General features: G+C 40.3%; 1 protein-coding gene across 3 annotated transcripts in view; it reads left to right on the top strand.

Annotated features, from left to right (window-relative positions):
* Positions 1-15,762, top strand: part of HTR7 (5-hydroxytryptamine receptor 7) — a 93,498-nt gene extending 77,736 nt beyond the window's left edge. Inside the window, exons 2-3 of one of the 3 annotated variants that reach the window (XR_009536142.1) lie at positions 5,496-6,514; positions 14,067-14,129. Coding sequence is in view for 2 of the 3 variants with exons in the window: in XM_060126576.1 (XP_059982559.1) it covers positions 5,496-6,254; positions 13,354-13,465 (871 nt within the window). In the remaining variant the exon portion in view is untranslated. Of the gene's footprint in view, positions 1-5,495; positions 6,515-13,353 lie in introns of all 3 variants that reach the window. The other 2 variants (XM_060126575.1, XM_060126576.1) reach the window with 2 other exon arrangements.
* The last annotated feature ends 3,069 nt before the right edge of the window (positions 15,763-18,831 follow it).

The raw sequence follows: 18,831 nt of genomic DNA, 5'->3' as shown, positions 1-18,831 counted from the left end.
AACCAGAATCATCAGTCCTAAGTACAGAACTCTGAGTCTCCAGACCTCGAAAGAGAATCTGTGGATGGTGGCCCTAGAGTCTGTACGTTTCAGAAGATTCTTGGTGAGTCTGATAATCTGATAATTTCGGGAACCACTGATGTAGGCTGGAGCTTGCAGTGAATTTCACCTGCTGTAAGGGAGGAGGTCCCATGGAAGAGAGATTCTAAGTGTGCAAACCTTTTTTAAGCCTAACATTCCCCAAAACACTGTATTACAGAGTAATTCTACCCAGTTTCCTTTACCCTATAAAGTATTATTCTATAGCAACAAAACTCAGGAGAAGCCATTTAATTAAAGAACCATTATCTATAATTTCTATACAGTTAGGATAGAAGACAGGCAGCGAGTTAATCTGCTTTCCAATCCCTCTCCATGTGTATTTTAACTCCCTAATCCTCTTTTTCTCTAAACCCCCACTATAATGGAACCCCTAATGTGAGCTGCATACATTTTTCAATTATATAATACTTTGGTGCCTTTGTCTCTGAGATTTACTGTACTTTCACATTTGTATGCATTTTAAAGTAAAATTCTGAAGGTTTTATAAGCACAGCACTTTCTAATTAACAGTGAGCATAAAATGCTAGTGTGACAAATGTTAACCATGCATATTAGGGAATATTTAGACTCAATCTAGGTTGCTTCCCCCCACCCTGCCCCGAAAGGTCAGGTTTATACTATCCAAGATTGGGGAGAATGAATTTGTAATTTGGACAAACACTTCCCTGAATACCAATATTACTTTATGTAGTAATTATGGGATTTTAAATGCCAGTGAGTTCTGTTTTCTTTGTGTGAACTTGTGAATGTAATAAAACACTTTTGAAAAGCTAATCGAATAAAACTATCTAAGATTTAATTATCAGCTTCTTACAGATTTTATGCACCAGACCATCTGTGTTGCCAAAATCACTTATGTGACTTAGGACTTAAGAATTCTCTTAAACCTTTCATTTTGTTCTTAGAATTAAAATGGCTTTTTAAAAATTATATAGTTAAAAAAATATGCATAAAAAAGCAAAGAGAAAAAATTTTAAACTAATCAAATCTCTACAACTCAGATAAAATTGCTATTAATATTTTGGTGGCTATTTTCCGAGACATCTCAGTATATATACATGCACACACACCCATACAAACACCTAGTTTTACATAAACAGATTAATAGAATATATGATACTCTGTTTCTTGTCCTTTAGGGCTAGTCATTGTTTTCTATCTACTTTTGGTTGGGTTGTTTTCATATCAGTAAATAGATATATACATCATAATTTTTAATGGTTACATGATATATATACACACACACACACACACTATACTTTAATCTGCTGATAGATATTTAGCTTGCATCTCTTTTCTCCTCTATTATATGTTTAGTTAACATCCTTCCTTGCACGATAATCATTTTGCACCTGTACAATTATATTCCCAGGACAAATTCCTAGAAACCTGACTGAGCCAAAAGGCAAATGTTAATGTATATTAACTATCAAACTGCCCTCCAAAACTGTTATCTCAGTTGAAACTCCTGTCAGCAAAATGATAGAGCACTTGTCCTTATTTTAAAATTTGTATATCTTTAATTATTAATGAAGTTGTACATATTTCCGAGTGCTTATTGGATATTCTTATTTCTTTTTTGTTTAATTGCTTCACTATTTTTGTTGAGATGGTTGTCTTTTTCTTACTGACTTGTAAGAGAGCTGTGAATGTTGAGATATTGTTATTTGGACTGCAAGTTTGTCATTTGACTTAATTCTGTATGTAGTGATTTTTTAAAAATTAAACTAAATGTCATTTATTTATTTAATACAATTTTTGTCAAAAATTTATCGATGCATCATTTGATAGTTTCAAGCTTCTGTATCATGGTTAACAATGACCTTTGGCCGGATTGCAGAAATACCTATATTTCCTCATAGTAGTCTTAGGGTTTAATTTTTTACATGATCATCTTTGATCCATCTGGGATTTATTTTTGAATAAGGAGAAAGATAATTCAGATTTATTTTTACCCCAATTGCTAGCCAGTTGTCAGACTTCATGAATATCTAATCTTTTACTCTGATTTAAAATGACTTGCTTTCTGATATTAAATTCCCTTATATATTTGACTATACTTCTGGGATCTATTTTGTTCTATTGATCTGTCTATTTTTGAATAATTATTATTGAATTTTAATTTCTGTGGCTTTATACTTTTTCTTATAAGCATCCCTTCATTTTTCATCTCTTTCAGATTTTGTCTATTTTTGCTTATTTACTTGATGAACTTAAAAATCATTAGGTCGGACTAACAAAAGAAATGCTAAGATTTTCAGCTAGAGTTATATATTTTTATATTAATTAAGGGAAAATTGGCACTTTTGTAATACTAGATTTTCTTATTAAAAGTTTTTTTTTCTCATGGATTCAGGCATTCCCTTAGGTCTCTCGGTATCATTTTATGTTTTCTTCATATAGGCCCTGGTCATTTAAAAAGATTTTTCTAGATATTTTAATTTTTTGACTGTTGCTGTGAATGAAATTATTTTCTTCCATGATATTTTCTGATTGTTAATCCTTTTTTAGAAAGTTGTTGACTTTTGTTTATTTATTTTATTTCCAGACACTTTAATGAGCACTCATATTTTTTTCTGATCATCTTTTGGTTGATTTTAGCCTTTAAAAGTCCCAGGTGGTATCCAGGAGACTAAAGAAGAAAATATAATTCCCTTTACTGTAAGACATTACTTGAGGCTGTTAGAGGATGGAACCTAAAATAGGGAAGTTTATGGAATATAGTTTGTATATCCAGGAAGGACTGAGTCCTCATCACTGAAATGTAATGTAAGTCAGACTAAATATATTAGGTTGAATAAGTATGTCATTCTTATGAGATTATTTAATACTCTGAGACGTCATTTGATAATTAATTAATCTCTCAGGATTAATCTTTGTAGATTTGATATTACTTATGTGAGCAGGAGAGAGGCTAGATTTAAGTAAGCCTGAAGATATAAGTCCCTATTTAAGTAATGAAAATGTGAAGGATGGAAGGGAAAAAGGAACTGACTTCCTCAAGAATTGGAGTTTACCAGGTTGTGAGTTCCAGGCTTGCTAATTTTTTGTATGACCCCCCCAAATACAATATAATTTATTTTCTTGTCACGAGTAATCCTCCTTCTTCCTCCTTCCAACAAACACCTACAGTATTGCTCTACCTACCTGCCATCCCAACCCCCCAGTAAGTAGATGTAAGATGGTCTGACAGTGCCATCTGGTGGCCACCTAGGAAACCATATGAACTAATCGCTGTCCTTGGACCTCCAACCTGGGTTGGTACAATATCCTGGAAGCCAGGTCCAGGCTTGGGAACAAGCAGTTTATGCCTGTGGCTACAGGCAAAGGGAGAAAATAATCAAAGTCCAAGCCCTGGCAAAGGCTGCCTGGGGAATCTGGGAAGGAGCCCAAAGGCTCCATTCACAGGAGTTGATAGAGAGCAAGGATTAGGTCCAAAAAGGGAGGTTTGCAAAGGAGTTCCAGCAGGAAAAACTTGGAGAGAGCTCCTGAACCAAAGCAAAGAAGGGGAGGTTTTTTTTTTTGGTGGAAACTCTGCATTCAGCCTCAGGGCAGGGATGAGCTTAATTGTGAGCGTGCAGTCAGTTCTAACACCTTTCTTCAGGGCTTTCCTCGTCTACCTTTTTCTTTTTTCTTTTCCTTAATTTTTTTTTTTCCTCATAGCTTAAAACTCAGATAATTTGGCAGTTCCACATAAGGTCGAGGATACTTCACACTTTCCTTCTCTCTATCTTTCCCCTCTTCTTCCCTTGTTCCCTCCTTCCCACTTCCTTTTCTCTTTTCCCTTCCTTTTCAGCTCTTATTCTTGAGTTCTCAGGAGATCCTCCCTCTTTCTCGTCCTTCATTCTATCCAGGAACCAAAACATAATCTTAGTTACAGCTGAAAAACCTAGAGATAGTGCTTGTGAGTCAGCTTTATCAAGAACAAGGGAAGGCAGAGGTGAAATGAAGAACTGGTACCACTAACCCCTGCATCCTTGGGAGGAGGGATCAGAAGTCCCTTCAACGTTACCACGAGGCTCAGTCCTCCCATTCACCCCCTGCATGATCTCCCCATGTGCCTGCATTCACGATTTTTGTTTCTTTTGTTCACTGCCATATTCCCAACATTTAAAACGGCATCTGGCATATAGAAGGAACTCTATTGATACTTGTTGAAGGATGGAATGAATATTCTCACTGTATAAGCAAATCTGGCTTATTCATTTTTTTACCGTATTTCAATTTTGCCTTGTAAGTGTTGCATTGATGCTAATTTTCATTGTGAAAGCATGATTTGCGACTTTTGTGAAATAATTCAAATGTAACATGTGAGGCTATTTCTATCCCAAAAATAATTGTTTTTTAAATTCCAAACCACCAAGTGACCTACTTTCAGAAAATAACTTTTCATGTTTCACGAGTGTATCTTTTATGTACATAAATGAAGTAAAAAACCAACAAAATGGCCAGCTTTTACCTATCTTAGCTTCTCACGTGCTCTTTGAATCCTCCCTCAAAAAGAAGCTAAGACTATTAAATACAGAGGAGAAAACAAATTTGGAAAGCAGAAAAGTACCAAGCATTTGACAGAACATCTTGCCAACTGTGTTTTCTCTGTTTGCTGAGTCTCTTTTGCGTTATAAATCCTTGATAACAGAGACAGAGAAATATCTATTCTCTATACAGAACTAAGCACAGAATTTGCCTAATATTTTTCAGAATTATGCCCTTCCTTGTGATCCTCCTTAGAACTGGAGAGACGAGGCAGGCTGCTTTCGTTTCATAGACTGTTCCTCGGACATAACTCTTGCGTGAGAATTTTCTGGGGATAAAAAAATGATCACTTGCTACTTTCCATTCCAAAACCCTAGGATTTCCTAAATATCTCACAGCTCTCTCTGATCTTAAAGAAGTGCTTTCATTTCAGTGCAAAGGGGAACTGAAAATGAATTCAGAGCTGGCCTGAATTAAGACAACAGAGGAGATCAGTGGGTGTGTAATATCCGAGTGTGGTAGAGCTTGGGTAACTCGCGAGGATGCATCACAACATCCCATCAGGCCTGACATTTTGTTCCTGGCTGATTTCAGTGGCAGTGATCATGGTGGGGGGGAAGGCATATGTTGAATCTATAGTTCATTGACTGCACAGTCTGTGAGAAGCTACAAGGTATGGAAAGAGCATGGACATGCTGGCAGTGCCTTTGGCTGACTGTGTGACCTGGAAAAAAATAGGTAACCTCTCAGAGTCTTAGTTTACCTTTCTATGAAATGGGAATAATGATGCCTACCTGGAAGGGCTGTGTGAAGAAGAGAGCTACTAGGTACACAGCCTAGTCCCTGGCTGGTGGTACTCCCCAGTGGATCTGCTGTGATCACAGCAGTCACGTGTTCTCTTTCCATTTCTCTCCCAGGTACCTTGGGATCACGAGGCCGCTGACGTACCCCGTGAGACAGAACGGGAAGTGCATGGCCAAGATGATCCTCTCTGTCTGGCTTCTGTCCGCCTCCATCACTTTACCACCGCTCTTCGGCTGGGCTCAGAACGTAAATGATGACAAGGTGTGCTTGATCAGCCAGGATTTTGGCTACACGATCTACTCCACCGCAGTGGCGTTTTACATCCCCATGTCCGTCATGCTTTTCATGTACTACCAGATTTACAAGGCCGCCAGGAAGAGCGCCGCCAAACACAAGTTCCCCGGCTTCCCGCGTCCCGTGGAGCCCGACAGCGTCGTCTCCCTGAACGGCATGGTGAAGCTCCAGAAGGAGGTGGAGGAGTGTGCAAACCTTTCGAGACTCCTCAAACATGAACGGAAAAACATCTCCATCTTTAAGAGGGAACAGAAGGCGGCCACCACCTTGGGGATCATCGTCGGGGCCTTCACTGTGTGCTGGTTGCCGTTTTTCCTCCTCTCGACGGCCAGACCCTTCATCTGTGGCACCGCGTGCAGTTGCATCCCGCTGTGGGTGGAGAGGACATTTCTGTGGCTGGGCTATGCAAACTCTCTCATTAACCCCTTTATATATGCCTTCTTCAACCGGGACCTGAGGACCACCTACCGCAGCCTGCTCCAGTGCCAGTACCGGAATATTAACCGGAAGCTCTCGGCCGCAGGCATGCACGAGGCCCTGAAGCTTGCCGAGAGGCCCGAGAGACCTGAGCTTGTGCTGTAAGGTCATTTATCACTGTTTTCCTTCTATCCCCCCAACCCTTATATGGGACTCCTTTTGGAAGCACATCGTAGAAAGCTTCCAGAATCAGTAGCAAGCTTATTTTCTACTAAGCGTATCAGATTTGAATTTAGAATACTGTAGACTCCAGTCTTCCACCCAGTAGAATTCCAAAAGCCAAAGATAGGTTTTTAGTTGGATTGGAAGAAGAGACTGATTCGCTGATGAATTGCAATTGATGTCAGTGCTGACAAGGAAGGTGATGTTTTTTATCCTTTCTCCGTAAATTGGATGTTATTTAGGTCCTTATAGCTCTGATACTTGTAACATTATCATTTTAGTTGCTATTACTCTTAGAGCCAGTAAAACTGTTTTGATGACCTCGTCCTTCACTGGTGGAAATCATGAGGGAGGTGATATTTGGGGTGGGTCTTGAATAGAGAGTAGGATTAAGGGATGGCAGGGGTGGAGGTGGGTTTGGGGCTGCTCAAAGCAGAGGGGACAGCATGAACAGAGGGACACAAAAATGGATGGAGGTGCATAAAGAATCTGGGGTGTGTCTTCAGCAGGACCTAGAAGCTGGGTAGATTGGGGTCAGCTTGGAGGGCAGGTAGGCAAAGTGGGTGTGGGGAGAGAGGAAGGTTTTTGAGCTGGAGTGAGACAAGATATGCCGTATAAATAGGAGAAGGGAAGTGGGTAGGAGACCAATGTAAAAGAGAGGTCTCCTGTCAGGAGGGCCTGCACGAGGAGGGTGGGAGAAGGGCCCGAGTAGTCTGGGGCAGTATGGAATGGTTTGTGTGGGGAGATGCCAGGATGGAGCAAAGTCTTGAAAACTACAGAGCTTTTAGAAAGTACTACCCATCTTTAGGAGCTGGGAATTGATAGAGAGTTGCTGAGTTTGTCAGGGAAGCACTAGTAGCTTTCCAAGAAGCAATTACAGTGGGCATTGGGATCCAAAAAAGGACCACAAAGGGCCAATGGTGATAAGGAAATGGGTTTTACATGTAACACACATATGACTGAATTTGGCACTGTAAAGAAAGAAGGAGACAATATAGCAAAGTTGGCGGGTCCAGTGAAGACCTTGTTTTAAATTTGAGGTAGAGGAGACATCTTCATGTTTGAAAGCTGAGGGGAAGAAACTGGATTGTGGAAATAGAAGGTGCTGGTGAGAGAGAGAGCAGATCAGTGTTGGATGTGAGAGAAGAGTTATCCCTCTTCACTGAACATGGTTCTCTGGAATAGACCAGAGAACCATGGACGGTGGTAGCTTAGAGGGACCTCCTCAGTCATCTTGCCCAATCCCTTCATTTGACAGAAGAGGTAACTGAGTCCTGGCAAGTGAGATATCCCACAGTGATTAGCGTTACCACTGGGTCTACATCCCACATCATGTGAGTCTTGCCTCTATATACTCTCCATATACTAGCCTGCCTTATTTGTGATCCAGATGGCCAGGGAGACCTCTGTGCTCTCAGCTGTCTGAGGGCAACAGGGTCCCGAAGTGCCCTCGTGGATTACAGTAGACTCTAGGGGCTCCCAACCTAGGATACACCCCAAATGACTCTGAAAACCTCAAGGAACTCAGCTTGTTCTCTAACTCATCACCAGGATGAAGGAGGCAGAAACATCTCCTTAATATGGATAAGGGAAACCAGAGATCATCATTTCCTGTCCTAGGAACTCAAAGTTGTAAGACTACAGATATGCTAATTCTTGAGCTGTGAAATAGCTTCACAGGTATTTATTTTTACTTCTATTATATACACTCTTTGGTACATATGAAATTGTTCGCAGTAAAAAATTAGAGTTTTTTTTTTTTAAGAAAGAATACAATCTTAGGTTTCAGAATATATGCAATGAGCAACCTATATCCCCAGGGATCTTTCCAGGCCTATAAGATTCTTACTGAATTGACCACTAGTGTTTGTTCACCAGGACCAGATTCTAAATTCCTTCAGGGAAGGCACTATGTCTTAGTCAAATTTCTGTTTGCAGAATCTAGTACAGTGCCTGACACTGTACTTGATAATAAAAGTAATAATTTCTAACAATTATTGAACACCTACTACATGCTGTCATGGTGTACATCGTTCTACCTGTAAAGTAGGTGCTTCTGGCATCCCCAATTTTCAGAAGAATAACTGAGGCTCAGGAACGTAAAGTAACTTACCTCAGATCACATAGCCCCTAAGTGGTAGGTATAGTATGAATCACTCCAATGCATGTGCTCTTAGCTATGATGCAACACTACTTGTCAAATGACTTGAGTCTGTAGGAGTGAAGAGCTAGTGAATGTTTTGAGCTGGGGATTTTAGCCATCAGCTCTCTAAGAAGACATTTAGAAAAAACTTGTTAATAGAAGTAAGTTAAGTTTATTAGACTTACTGTAGCTTAGGAGGACACCTCCTTGACAGAGACTTGATAGCTTCTCAGATGGAGGGAATAAGCAAAGGATATTGATAGAGTTTTAGAGCTTGGGCTGGGTCATGTTAAGGTAGGGAACTAGTAAGGACTGGGCAGAGGTTATGACATGATAGCTTTGGATTGGTGGGTATAACTAAGTGAGGGCTTTTTTTTTTAACTTTTTATTTTATATTGGAGTATAGCCGATTAACAATGTTGTGATAGTTTTGGGTGCACAGCAAAGGGACTCAACCATACATATACATGTATCCATTCTCCCCCCAAACTCCCCTCCCATCCAGGCACCTCGATGCCAGTATTAATGAGCAAACTATCAGTAAGTCTAATAGTCTTACTATTGATGAGTAAGCTTGTTTAGTTGGTGCACAGTCTTATCTTTTGGAAACAACTGTTTCCTGGAACAAGTACTGGGTGATTTTGCCTGGCCCCAGAGTTGTTTAGCACAGGAGCTGAAAAGCATGTTGGTTTCAGTTCCCAGGAGTAACATGCTGAAAGATGCGTTTGAAGAGAGTCTCCCTGGCAGCAGTGGGAAGGGTGGATAAAATAGAAAGACTGGTGGCCGGGGGTCCAGTTAAGTAGCCAATATAGAAACTAGGAAAGAACCATTGAAATCCTGAACTAGGAAACACCACTCTGTTAGTTTTCCTCCTGTACAGTCAAAGAACTTGAGAATAATTTTATTGATTATTTTAGCTAATAATTCACACATAATTCAGATAGTTTACAAAACGCTAATTTTCAAATGTCACACAAACAGGCTTTCCAGTTTGAAATAATAGTCACCCACATATATTGATGATGCACTCTCACGTATTACACTGAGCACTCCATGTGAATTATGTCACTTAATCCTTATGACTTTATGAGAGGTGGGTTCCTTCATCTCCATTCTGTTGGGGAGGTCAAATAATTTTTTCAGTCATCCATGTGGAGCTGAATTTGAGCACAGGACATCTGTGTTTCAATGTACTTTTAACGTCCACACTACTATGACTTTTATAAAAGCAAATCAGCCAACATAACATCCAAGGATATTTGCCTCTGTGTCTTTAGCTAATGCGGAGTCTTGGGTATTACTTTCCTGTTCATCTAAGACAGGGCTCAGCAAACTTTTTCTGTGAAGGGCCAGATGGTAAATATTTTAGGCTTTGCTAGCCATACGGTCTCCACTGAAACTACTTATTTCTGGCTTTGTAGTGAGCAAGCAGTCCCAGACACAAGTAACCAAATGAGTACGGTGGTGTACCAATAAAACTTTATTTACAAAAACAAGTAGCCAGCTGGGTTTGGCCCACAGGTCATAGTTTGCTCTCCCCTGGCCTCAGAAAATGACTGTGTCCTCATTACATCTCTCTGTTTGAATTTATAATTATTGATCTTATTTATAATTATGGAATGTTAAAATCATTTGGGATGAATGGCCTAAATATTTATTAACTCTAGGAAGTTTCTAATTAGAGAGTTGGAATAGCTGCTATTTAAAAAATTCTATACCAGGCTGCTTTCTTTTCAGTTCCAATGTGGGAGGACTCCTTTTTAAATTCTTGTTTATAACTGTGTCAGGCATTGAGGAGGATACAGAAAACACATGATGTCTTTCCTGCCTTAGTGCATGTATTTCTATTGCACAGACTGCACATAAACACGCACATGCTCATTCACTCTTTTTGTGTTGAGAGCACAGGAAAAGTGGAGACAGGAAAAGCTATAGGATTCAAAAGAGAGGAAAGTAACTCAGTGATTTCCCTAACTGATCAGAGAAGACTTCCGGAAGGATATGGGCTCGAGTACATCTATGAAAGTTAAAGCATTTATAACTAAAGGAGACTAGAGATGGCATTCCACATGAAGGAGACATTTGCTATAGAGGCGTCAGTGTGGGACCTTACGCAAAGGACAGGCTGCCCAAAGCTAAGCATTGTTGTAGGGGAGATTTAGAGATCATAATGGAAAGGTCGAATAAATTAAATTATGAAGGATCTTCCATTCCAGCCCCAGAAATTTGGGATTTTTAGTGTAGATAAGTGGTTCTCAACCTGGGGTGATTTTGCCCCCAGGGGACATTTGACAATGTCTGGAGACATTTTGGTTGTCACACCTGGGGGAGGGGAAGACCTCCTGGCATCTGGTGGGTAGAGGCTGAGGACGTTCCTAAACATCCTGGCTTACACAGGCAGCCCCCAGAGCAAAGAATCACCCAGCCCCAAACGTCCATAGTGCTAAGGTTGAGAAACCCTAGTGTGGGCAGAAGGAAGCCATCAACTGAATCTCTGCAAGTAGGAAAATGGACTCACCAAAGCCATGGAGACTGATTTAGTGGCATCATGTGGAATGAATTAGAAGCTAGAGGCTGGAAGTAAGGCATCTCTTCATTGGCTTGTTTTCTCCAGCAACATTTGAGGGCTTCTTGTGTACAAGGCATGGCGCCAGGAATGTCTGGGATATAAGGATGAATAAGCGACAGTCCTTGCCTCTGGAAGCTCACAGTCCAGTGGGCTGGGTGGCTGTAGATGTGGTGGTGGCTGGTAAAAGACTAGTAACCAGAACTCCCACCATGGTCCATGCTCTGCACAGCTGCATTCAGGTAAACACCAGTTGGATAACCCCAAGCAGTCCTAACTCTACTGGAGTCTCTGGAAGAATAATGTGGCATCCAGTCCATAGCTCACAGCAAACCTTAGAACCCTTTGTCCCCCCACCCTATCTCTCTAGCGCTCACACTTCTTGGCCAACCTAGAGACTCCGGGCTGCTCCCTCCAATCTCTCTAGCTCTTTTCTTCCCCTCTGGCTGCTTGGGTTCTAGTCTCTTTTACTTTTGTCCCTAATTCCACCTTCTTGGCTCTATTTTTTCTCCTATATAATAGTTTTCTTCCTTTCCTGTAAAAACAATCTACTGGATTGTGTATTGCTACTTCCAAATATTTCCCCATTTTCTTGATCAACGTAGTGAGAGGCTCAGGAGTCTGGCAGGCACTCAGGAGTCTTCCTTGGGTAGGGAGTGAATAGAGGGAAAAGGCTATAAATACTTCACTGGTAATTGTAATTCACTAGTCTAAATTACAGTCTTTGTCACCTTTTCACAAGTATTCAAATACTGGTAATATAAAACCAAATGTGATCATGTGATAGAAGCAGGGATTTTTTTTTTTAATTTGATGGCTTTATTTATGGATTTGCTTTGAATCACCATAAATGGCTTTTAAGTGTCACATTTAGATGACTTTTGTTCTTTGACACCATTACTGTGAACAATATTGAATAGCAGTTTCTAAAATACTTCCATATAAAAGAATTTCATGAAATGGTTTTGAAGTAGCTCTGCCTTCCCTTCTCCCTTCTTTTCGTCAATGAGCCTCTTATAATCCCTGTCAATTGCAATTCTAGTGGAATAACCTTGAGTTCCTGCCATGAATTCTGTCAATATGCTGCTCCCTGGTTTGTACTGAAGCTTTGAAGCTCAGGGTGATTCTACCTTTTCTTTACAGAAACCAGTGATTAAAAAAAAAAAAGATGAAACGGGTCCCAGTGGAAATTAGGAAGAAGCTTCAAGCACCTGGATATCTGTGGTGGGATGTTGTCTTAAAGACAGAAACAAACAAAAATGTGGCTGTTTCATAGATTTTCTTTCCCCAGAGTAGTATTTTCCTCATCATTAACTAGCTGGAATTCAGCTCTTTATTTTTTATTAAATCATCAATTAGTACTAATAATAGCTTGTTCGCTTCATGCTTTGTAGTTGCCTACATTTTAACTTTGCAGTCTCTTTCAAGTAGGAAATGCAGGCAATTGACCTCTCTTGATTTTTCTAATATTTTTGTTTGTTCTCTTAGTAGACAGTAAATACACATAGCACAAAATAAAATGAAGCAATACAAACATACCTACGAGAAAAATAAGCCTCGGGGGCCTTAGAAAGAAGATATTCATGGTGGAAATCATGAAGGAGGTGATATTTGGGGTGGGTCTTCAATAAAGAGTAGGATTAAGGGATGGCAGGGGTGGAGGTGGGTCTGGGACGACTCAAAGCAGAGGGGACAGTAGGGACAGAGGGACACAGAAATGGATGGAGGTACATAAAGAACCTGGGGTGTGTCTTCAGCAGGACCTGGAAACTGAGTAAATTGGGGTCAGCTTGGAGGGCAGGTAGGCAAAGTGGGTGTGGGGAGAGAGGAAGGTTTTTGAGCTGGAGTGAGACAAGGTATGCAGTGTAAATAGGGGTTCACAGCAGGAGAAAGGAAATGGGTTGGAGACCAATGTAAAAGTGAGGTCTCCTGTCGGGAGGGCCTGCACGAGGAGGGTGGCATTGAGACTAGGAAAGAGGCCAAGGATGTCTGGACATGTGGAAGTTGACTAGCAGGCGGGTGGTGAGGAAAGGGGGACTTCAGAGGTGGTGCTGGAGCCGGGAGAGATTCAGTAAAGTTCAGGAGCCGTTGTGAGCTGCAGAGGAAGTGCAGCCTCCTCTATGGGAGAAGAGGCAGAGGCCCCAGGCTAAGAATAAGTGTGGAGCCCCACTGGGGACACAGCCTTTTTCCAGTGCCTGCACCTACATACCCAGCAGCCTGGAGCCACGGGTCCGAGCTGAAGCGCGGTGCTTCTCCTCAGGCACCATCACGTGGGGTAAGGCACAAAGCGAGAGGTGGTGTCTTATGGAGAAACTGATCCTGTCACCAGGGAAACCCATCCGACAAGTCTTGACAGCCAAGTGAGAGGGGCACTTTCAATGGGATGGGAAGGCAGAGGCCCTGGACCCTCTAAGACCTGGCTCTCATGCACATGGATATAGTTCGCTAAGTTGAGTCCTGTGATGGTACAGAGGTAGGAGAGTGTGTATCTAGAGGGACTGTGGCTCTACACGAAGGAGAGAGAGACTTCCTCAGCTGTTGGCCAAAACTTCTCCATGACTCATGGCAGTTCTGTGAATCTAGGGAGGAAGGAAGTCAGGGAGGTGGGGTTTCCCGGTCTCTGCACACAGGGTTTACTATAGTGCCCCCTCCTAGGTTTGACGGGGAGAATACTCGCACTGTAGTCAACATTATTATCTTCAAGTATGGCAAGTAGTATTTTGCAAGGATTATTGAGAGTAGAGCCATTTTGGGCTAAAGCTATATTATAAAAGTGAATTTCTAAAGGGTTATCTGGAGCTGATTTGCAAATATATTAAGGCCCTCACAACTTATAGAAGCTGTGAAATGTATGAAAAGAGCCATAGCACTTTTTCTTTCCCCTTAGATGCTCATAACCCCTTAGAAACCACAAATAATTCAAATGACTGAATGCAGTAAATATTAAATCCACCCACCACAAAATGAAAACGCACATTTACAGTTCTGCTAAATCATTTTCTTGCCTCCTTTCTCTCTCTCTCTCTCTCTTTCTCTTTATAGACAAAACTCTGACTACTGTAGAAAAAAAAGTCATGATTCATGATCAAAAGCAGAATAATGGAGATGCAATAAACAAGGCAAGACAGAGGTGGAAACAGAACGAAATCATTTGCTGAGACTTCGGAACGGAATGAGGCTTCTGTCCTTTCTTGGGATGGCTAAAGTGTGACCAGCAAAGTATACCTGCTGTTCAAAGTATATTATGAGGGGGATGGTGACCTCTCCTTTCTTTCCTGTGGATCACTGCTATTGTGCGCAGATGAAAACAGCCCAATCAGCTCGGCAGTGAGCACTCGCACAGAACTGAGTTCCAGAAAGGAAACAGTTTCTGGTGCTTTGCTTCTGTCCAAGTCCGTGCAAGTGAAGAAAGTTCCCATGCACGCTTCCCATGCTTCTGAGTCTAGGCGTTGTGGTGAATATTCAGGAATCATGTATGAGACAGATGTGTTTTTGTTTCTGTTTTTGAGACAGATGTATTTTGTTGTGGGACAGAAGGGTGTTTTCCCCAGCAAACTGCGGTAAGCATAGTGATGAATACGTTGCATGTCCACGTTAGAAAACAGAACCCCGTCATCAGCTACCACAAATGATCTCCCAGAGCAGTGTCTGTTCCGCTTCTGTCAAACAGTTTGGCTTTTTTGCAGGGTCCCTGTGACGTCCCCACCAGTGTACTTTCTTTGTTAACTCGCTTCTCTCATTATGGTGTTAACTCAGGAACATCTCAGGATGGAGAGAATAGTGAAACCTGGATAAAGCTTTTTCTCACACTTGCTCTTCTTCTGGGGGATCCTGAGAGGTGAGGGCGGTTCCTCCTGTGAGGAGTTTTCCCTGGATGAAGAGCGGGGGCTACCTCACCACACCATATATTAACATGATGGTTGGCACAGAACTTGTGACTGTTGTTTACACCTGGGTGCAGTGGGCCCACAGGCTCGTCCCTAACTGTGAGGATTGGGGGAGGAAGTATGGGAATAATGTGGTTTCCATGGAAGACTGTGACGCTTCTGGAGATGGAACATCCACATGTTAATTCTCATTGAGCAGCGTTTTATTAAACTGTGTGCATCGGAGGTCACCTGGGCCAGTGTTAGGAGCCCTCCAGAGTACCATTCTGCTCCTTCTGGAGGATTGGTTTTTGTGTTCTCTGTATCTTAAATCAAATGTGCGCCTGGGCAATTCTGTTCTTCTCCTCTCCCTCTCCCCAAAGTGGTAGACATTCAGGGCAGGGCAGGAAACAGAAAAGATCCCTTTGTAGATAGTATATATTTTTAAAATGATTCTGTGTAATATGTATGAGCTAGGGAGACAGAAAGACAGTAGATCAGAGAAGAGTACCTCTAAGGGGACAAAATGAATACCAACCTTCATTTGACAAAAGAGAACTGAAAGAGAATATTATTTTCCTATAATATATATAGCTGTTCTCTCACAGGATAATGTGGAATTCCAACGTGGATGGTGGATTTCTTCCAACTTTCACTGACATTGCTTCTTACAACACACGGGGAAGGGTCTGCCTTTCTGAAAGGGGAGGTGGGCACTATCCTTTCCAACAAAGCTTGTACAAATTCCTGAACCGCAGATTTGCTAAAGTAACTGTAAATAATTATATTCATAATTTAAATGATTATTTCTGGTCAGATAAATGTTGTTAAATTTGAAAATGTTTTATTACATTACATCAAATAAAGTTTATTTGTAGCTGTAATAAAGCAACTTAAATGACTTTTAATTGAAGGTCTGATGTTATAAATGTCGCTCTACATGGAATAACAGAAGGGCAAACTTTATATATCTGCTACAATCCTAACAGGTAGTTAAGACAGTTCTGTAATTAATTGCATCCATTTTGTAACTTTAAAAAAAAAATAGTGACTCCTTGATTTGATTAATGAGCATTTATTGGGTTCCTGCTACATTCAGCACTGCGGACATCGAGGGAACCAGAATGCGTAAAGTCAGTCCTTCCTTTTGAGGAATTTGCCATGAGAAGGCAGACATTTCTCAGCTTGTCACCATATAGTATAGTAAGTGCTGTAGCGGTTTGTAGGGAACGACATGTTTCTTTCCTGTAGTTTAAGACAGGACATTATGGTTAATTGGGTTGATGCAGGTTTTCATATGTGTTTAATTTTTTTTATTAGGACCTTAGATTTTCATATTGGCTCTTTATCCTGCCTGACTTGAACGCCTGATCCTTGAACTCTCTGCTTCATTCTGGCTACAGAGGCTGGACATTGGACACTGTGCTTTCCATGTATGGCAGCCAAAGGAAAGGAAAAGGTAGAAATTGAGAGAGAATGAGAAAAAATGTCAAACAATTTATACTATTTCACCTATGATATAATTTGTGCCAAAGGTACAGCTTTTGTTTTAACTAAGAATTGGGAAGATCACTGAGATAAACATTTTACGTATATTTTTGGACTGTTCAGCAAGAATGACTATTCTAATCTCTCTTCTCACTCTAGGATATCAGCTATCATCTTTTGGTAAGACTGAATGTTGGGAAAGGATTACTGAGCAGTAATGTACTTGTAAGAGATAACATAGTGACTGTTGCCTTAGTTTGATTCTGTAAATATTAAACAAGAGGCACTCATAGAGCCTAGGTTTTCTGGAAATTGTTTCATAAATTCTTAAAGCGTTTACCATGGTGTTATGTGCTTGAGATGCCTGTAAGTGGTTTTATTTATTTCTGTTTTTCTTTTTTGTTTCTTTTTTGAATTTTTGAATTATATTTTATTTATTTTTTTATACAGTATATTCTTATTAGTTATCCATTTTATATATATATTAGTGTATATATGTCAATTCCAATCTCCCAGTTCATCACACCACCACCCCTACCCCCCACCGCTTTCCCCCCTTGGTGTCCATATGTTTGCTCTCTACATCTGTGTCTCAATTAGTGCCCTGCAAACCGGTTCATCTATACCATTTTTCTAGGTTCCACATATATGCGTTAATATACGATATTTGTTTTTCTCTTTCTGACTTACTTCACTCTATATGACAGTCTAGACTCATCCACGTCTCTACAAATGACCCAATTTCATTCCTTTTTATGTCTGAGTAATATTCCACTGTATATATGTACCACATCTTCTTTATCCATTCATCAGTCGATGGGCATTTAGGTTGCTTCCATGACCTGACTATTGTAAATAGTGCTGCAGTGAACATTGGGATGCATTTCTTTTTGAATTATGGTTTTCTCTGGGTATATGCCCAGTAGTGGGATTACTGGGTCATCATATGGTAACTCTATTTTTAGTTTTTTAAGGAACCTCCATACTGTTCTCCATAGTGGCTGTATCAATTTACATTCCCACCAAGAGTGCAGGAGGGTTCCCTTTTCTCCACACCCTCTCCAGCATTTGTTGTTTGTAGATTTTCTGATGATGCCCATTCTAACTGGTGTGAGGTGATACCTCATTGTAGTTTTGATTTGCACTTCTCTAATAATTAGTGATGTTGAGCAGCTTTTCATGTACTTCTTGGCCATCTGTATGTCTTCTTTGGAGAAATGTCTATTTAGGTCTTCCACCCATTTTTGGATTAGGTTATTCATTTTTTAAAATATTGAGCTGCATAAGCTGTTTATATATTTTGGAGATTAATCCTTTGTCCATTGATTCGTTTGCAAATATTTTCTCCCATTCTGAGGGTTGTCTTTTTGTCTTGTTTGTAGTTTCCTTTGCTTTGCAAAAGCTTTTAAGTTCCATTAGGTCCCATTTGTTTATTTTTGTTTTTCTTTCCATTACTCTAGGAGGTGGATCAAAAAGATCTTGCTGTGGTTTATGTCAAAGAGTGTTCTTCCTATGTTTTCCTCTAAGAATTTTATAGTGTCTGATCTTACATTTAGGTCTTTAATCCATTTTGAGTTTATTTTTGTGTATGGTGTTAGGGAGTGTTTTAATTTCATTCTTTTACATGTAGCTGTCCAGTTTTCCCAGCACCACTTATTGAAGAGACTGTCTTTTCTCCATTGTATATCCTTGCCTCCTTTGTCATAGATTAGTTGGCCATAGGTGTGTAGGTTTATCTCTGGGCTTTCTATCCTGTTCCATTGATCTATATTTCTGTTTTTGTGCCAGTACCATGTTGTTTTGATGGCTGTAGCTTTGTAGTATAGTCTGAAGTCTGGGACCCTGATTCCTCCAGCTCCATTTTTCGTTCTCAAGATTGCTTTGGCTATTCGGGGTCTTTTGTGTTTCCATACAAATTGTGAAACTTTTTGTTCTAGTTCTGTGAAAAATGCCATTGGTAATTTGATAGGGATTGCATTGAATCTGTAGATTGTTTTGGGTAGTATAGTCATTTTCACAATATTGATTCTTCCAATCCAAGAACATGGTGTATCTCTCCATCTGTTTGTATCATCTTTAATTTCTTTCATCAGTGACTTATAGTTTTCTGTATACAGGTCTTTTGTCTCCCTAGGTAGGTTTATTCCTAGGTATTTTATTCTTTTTGTTGCAATGGTAAATGGGAGTGTTTCCTCTCTTTCAGATTTTTCATCATTAGTGTATAGGAATGCAAGGGATTTCTGTGCATTAATTTTGTATCCTTCAACTTTACCAAATTCATTGATTAGCTCTAGTAGTCTTCTGGTGGCATCTTTAGGATTCTCTATGTATAGTATCATGTCATCTGCAAACAGTGACAGTTTTACTTCTTCTTTTGCAATTTGTATTCCTTTTATTTCTTTTTCTTCTCTGATTGCTGGGGCTAGGACTTCCAAAACTATGTTGAATAATAG

The sequence above is a fragment of the Lagenorhynchus albirostris genome, chromosome 16, assembly GCF_949774975.1.
Source record: "Lagenorhynchus albirostris chromosome 16, mLagAlb1.1, whole genome shotgun sequence".
Taxonomy (NCBI): domain Eukaryota; kingdom Metazoa; phylum Chordata; class Mammalia; order Artiodactyla; family Delphinidae; genus Lagenorhynchus; species Lagenorhynchus albirostris.
The sequence above is the reverse complement of the archived record's forward strand: the minus strand, read 5'-3'. Positions and strand labels throughout refer to the sequence as shown.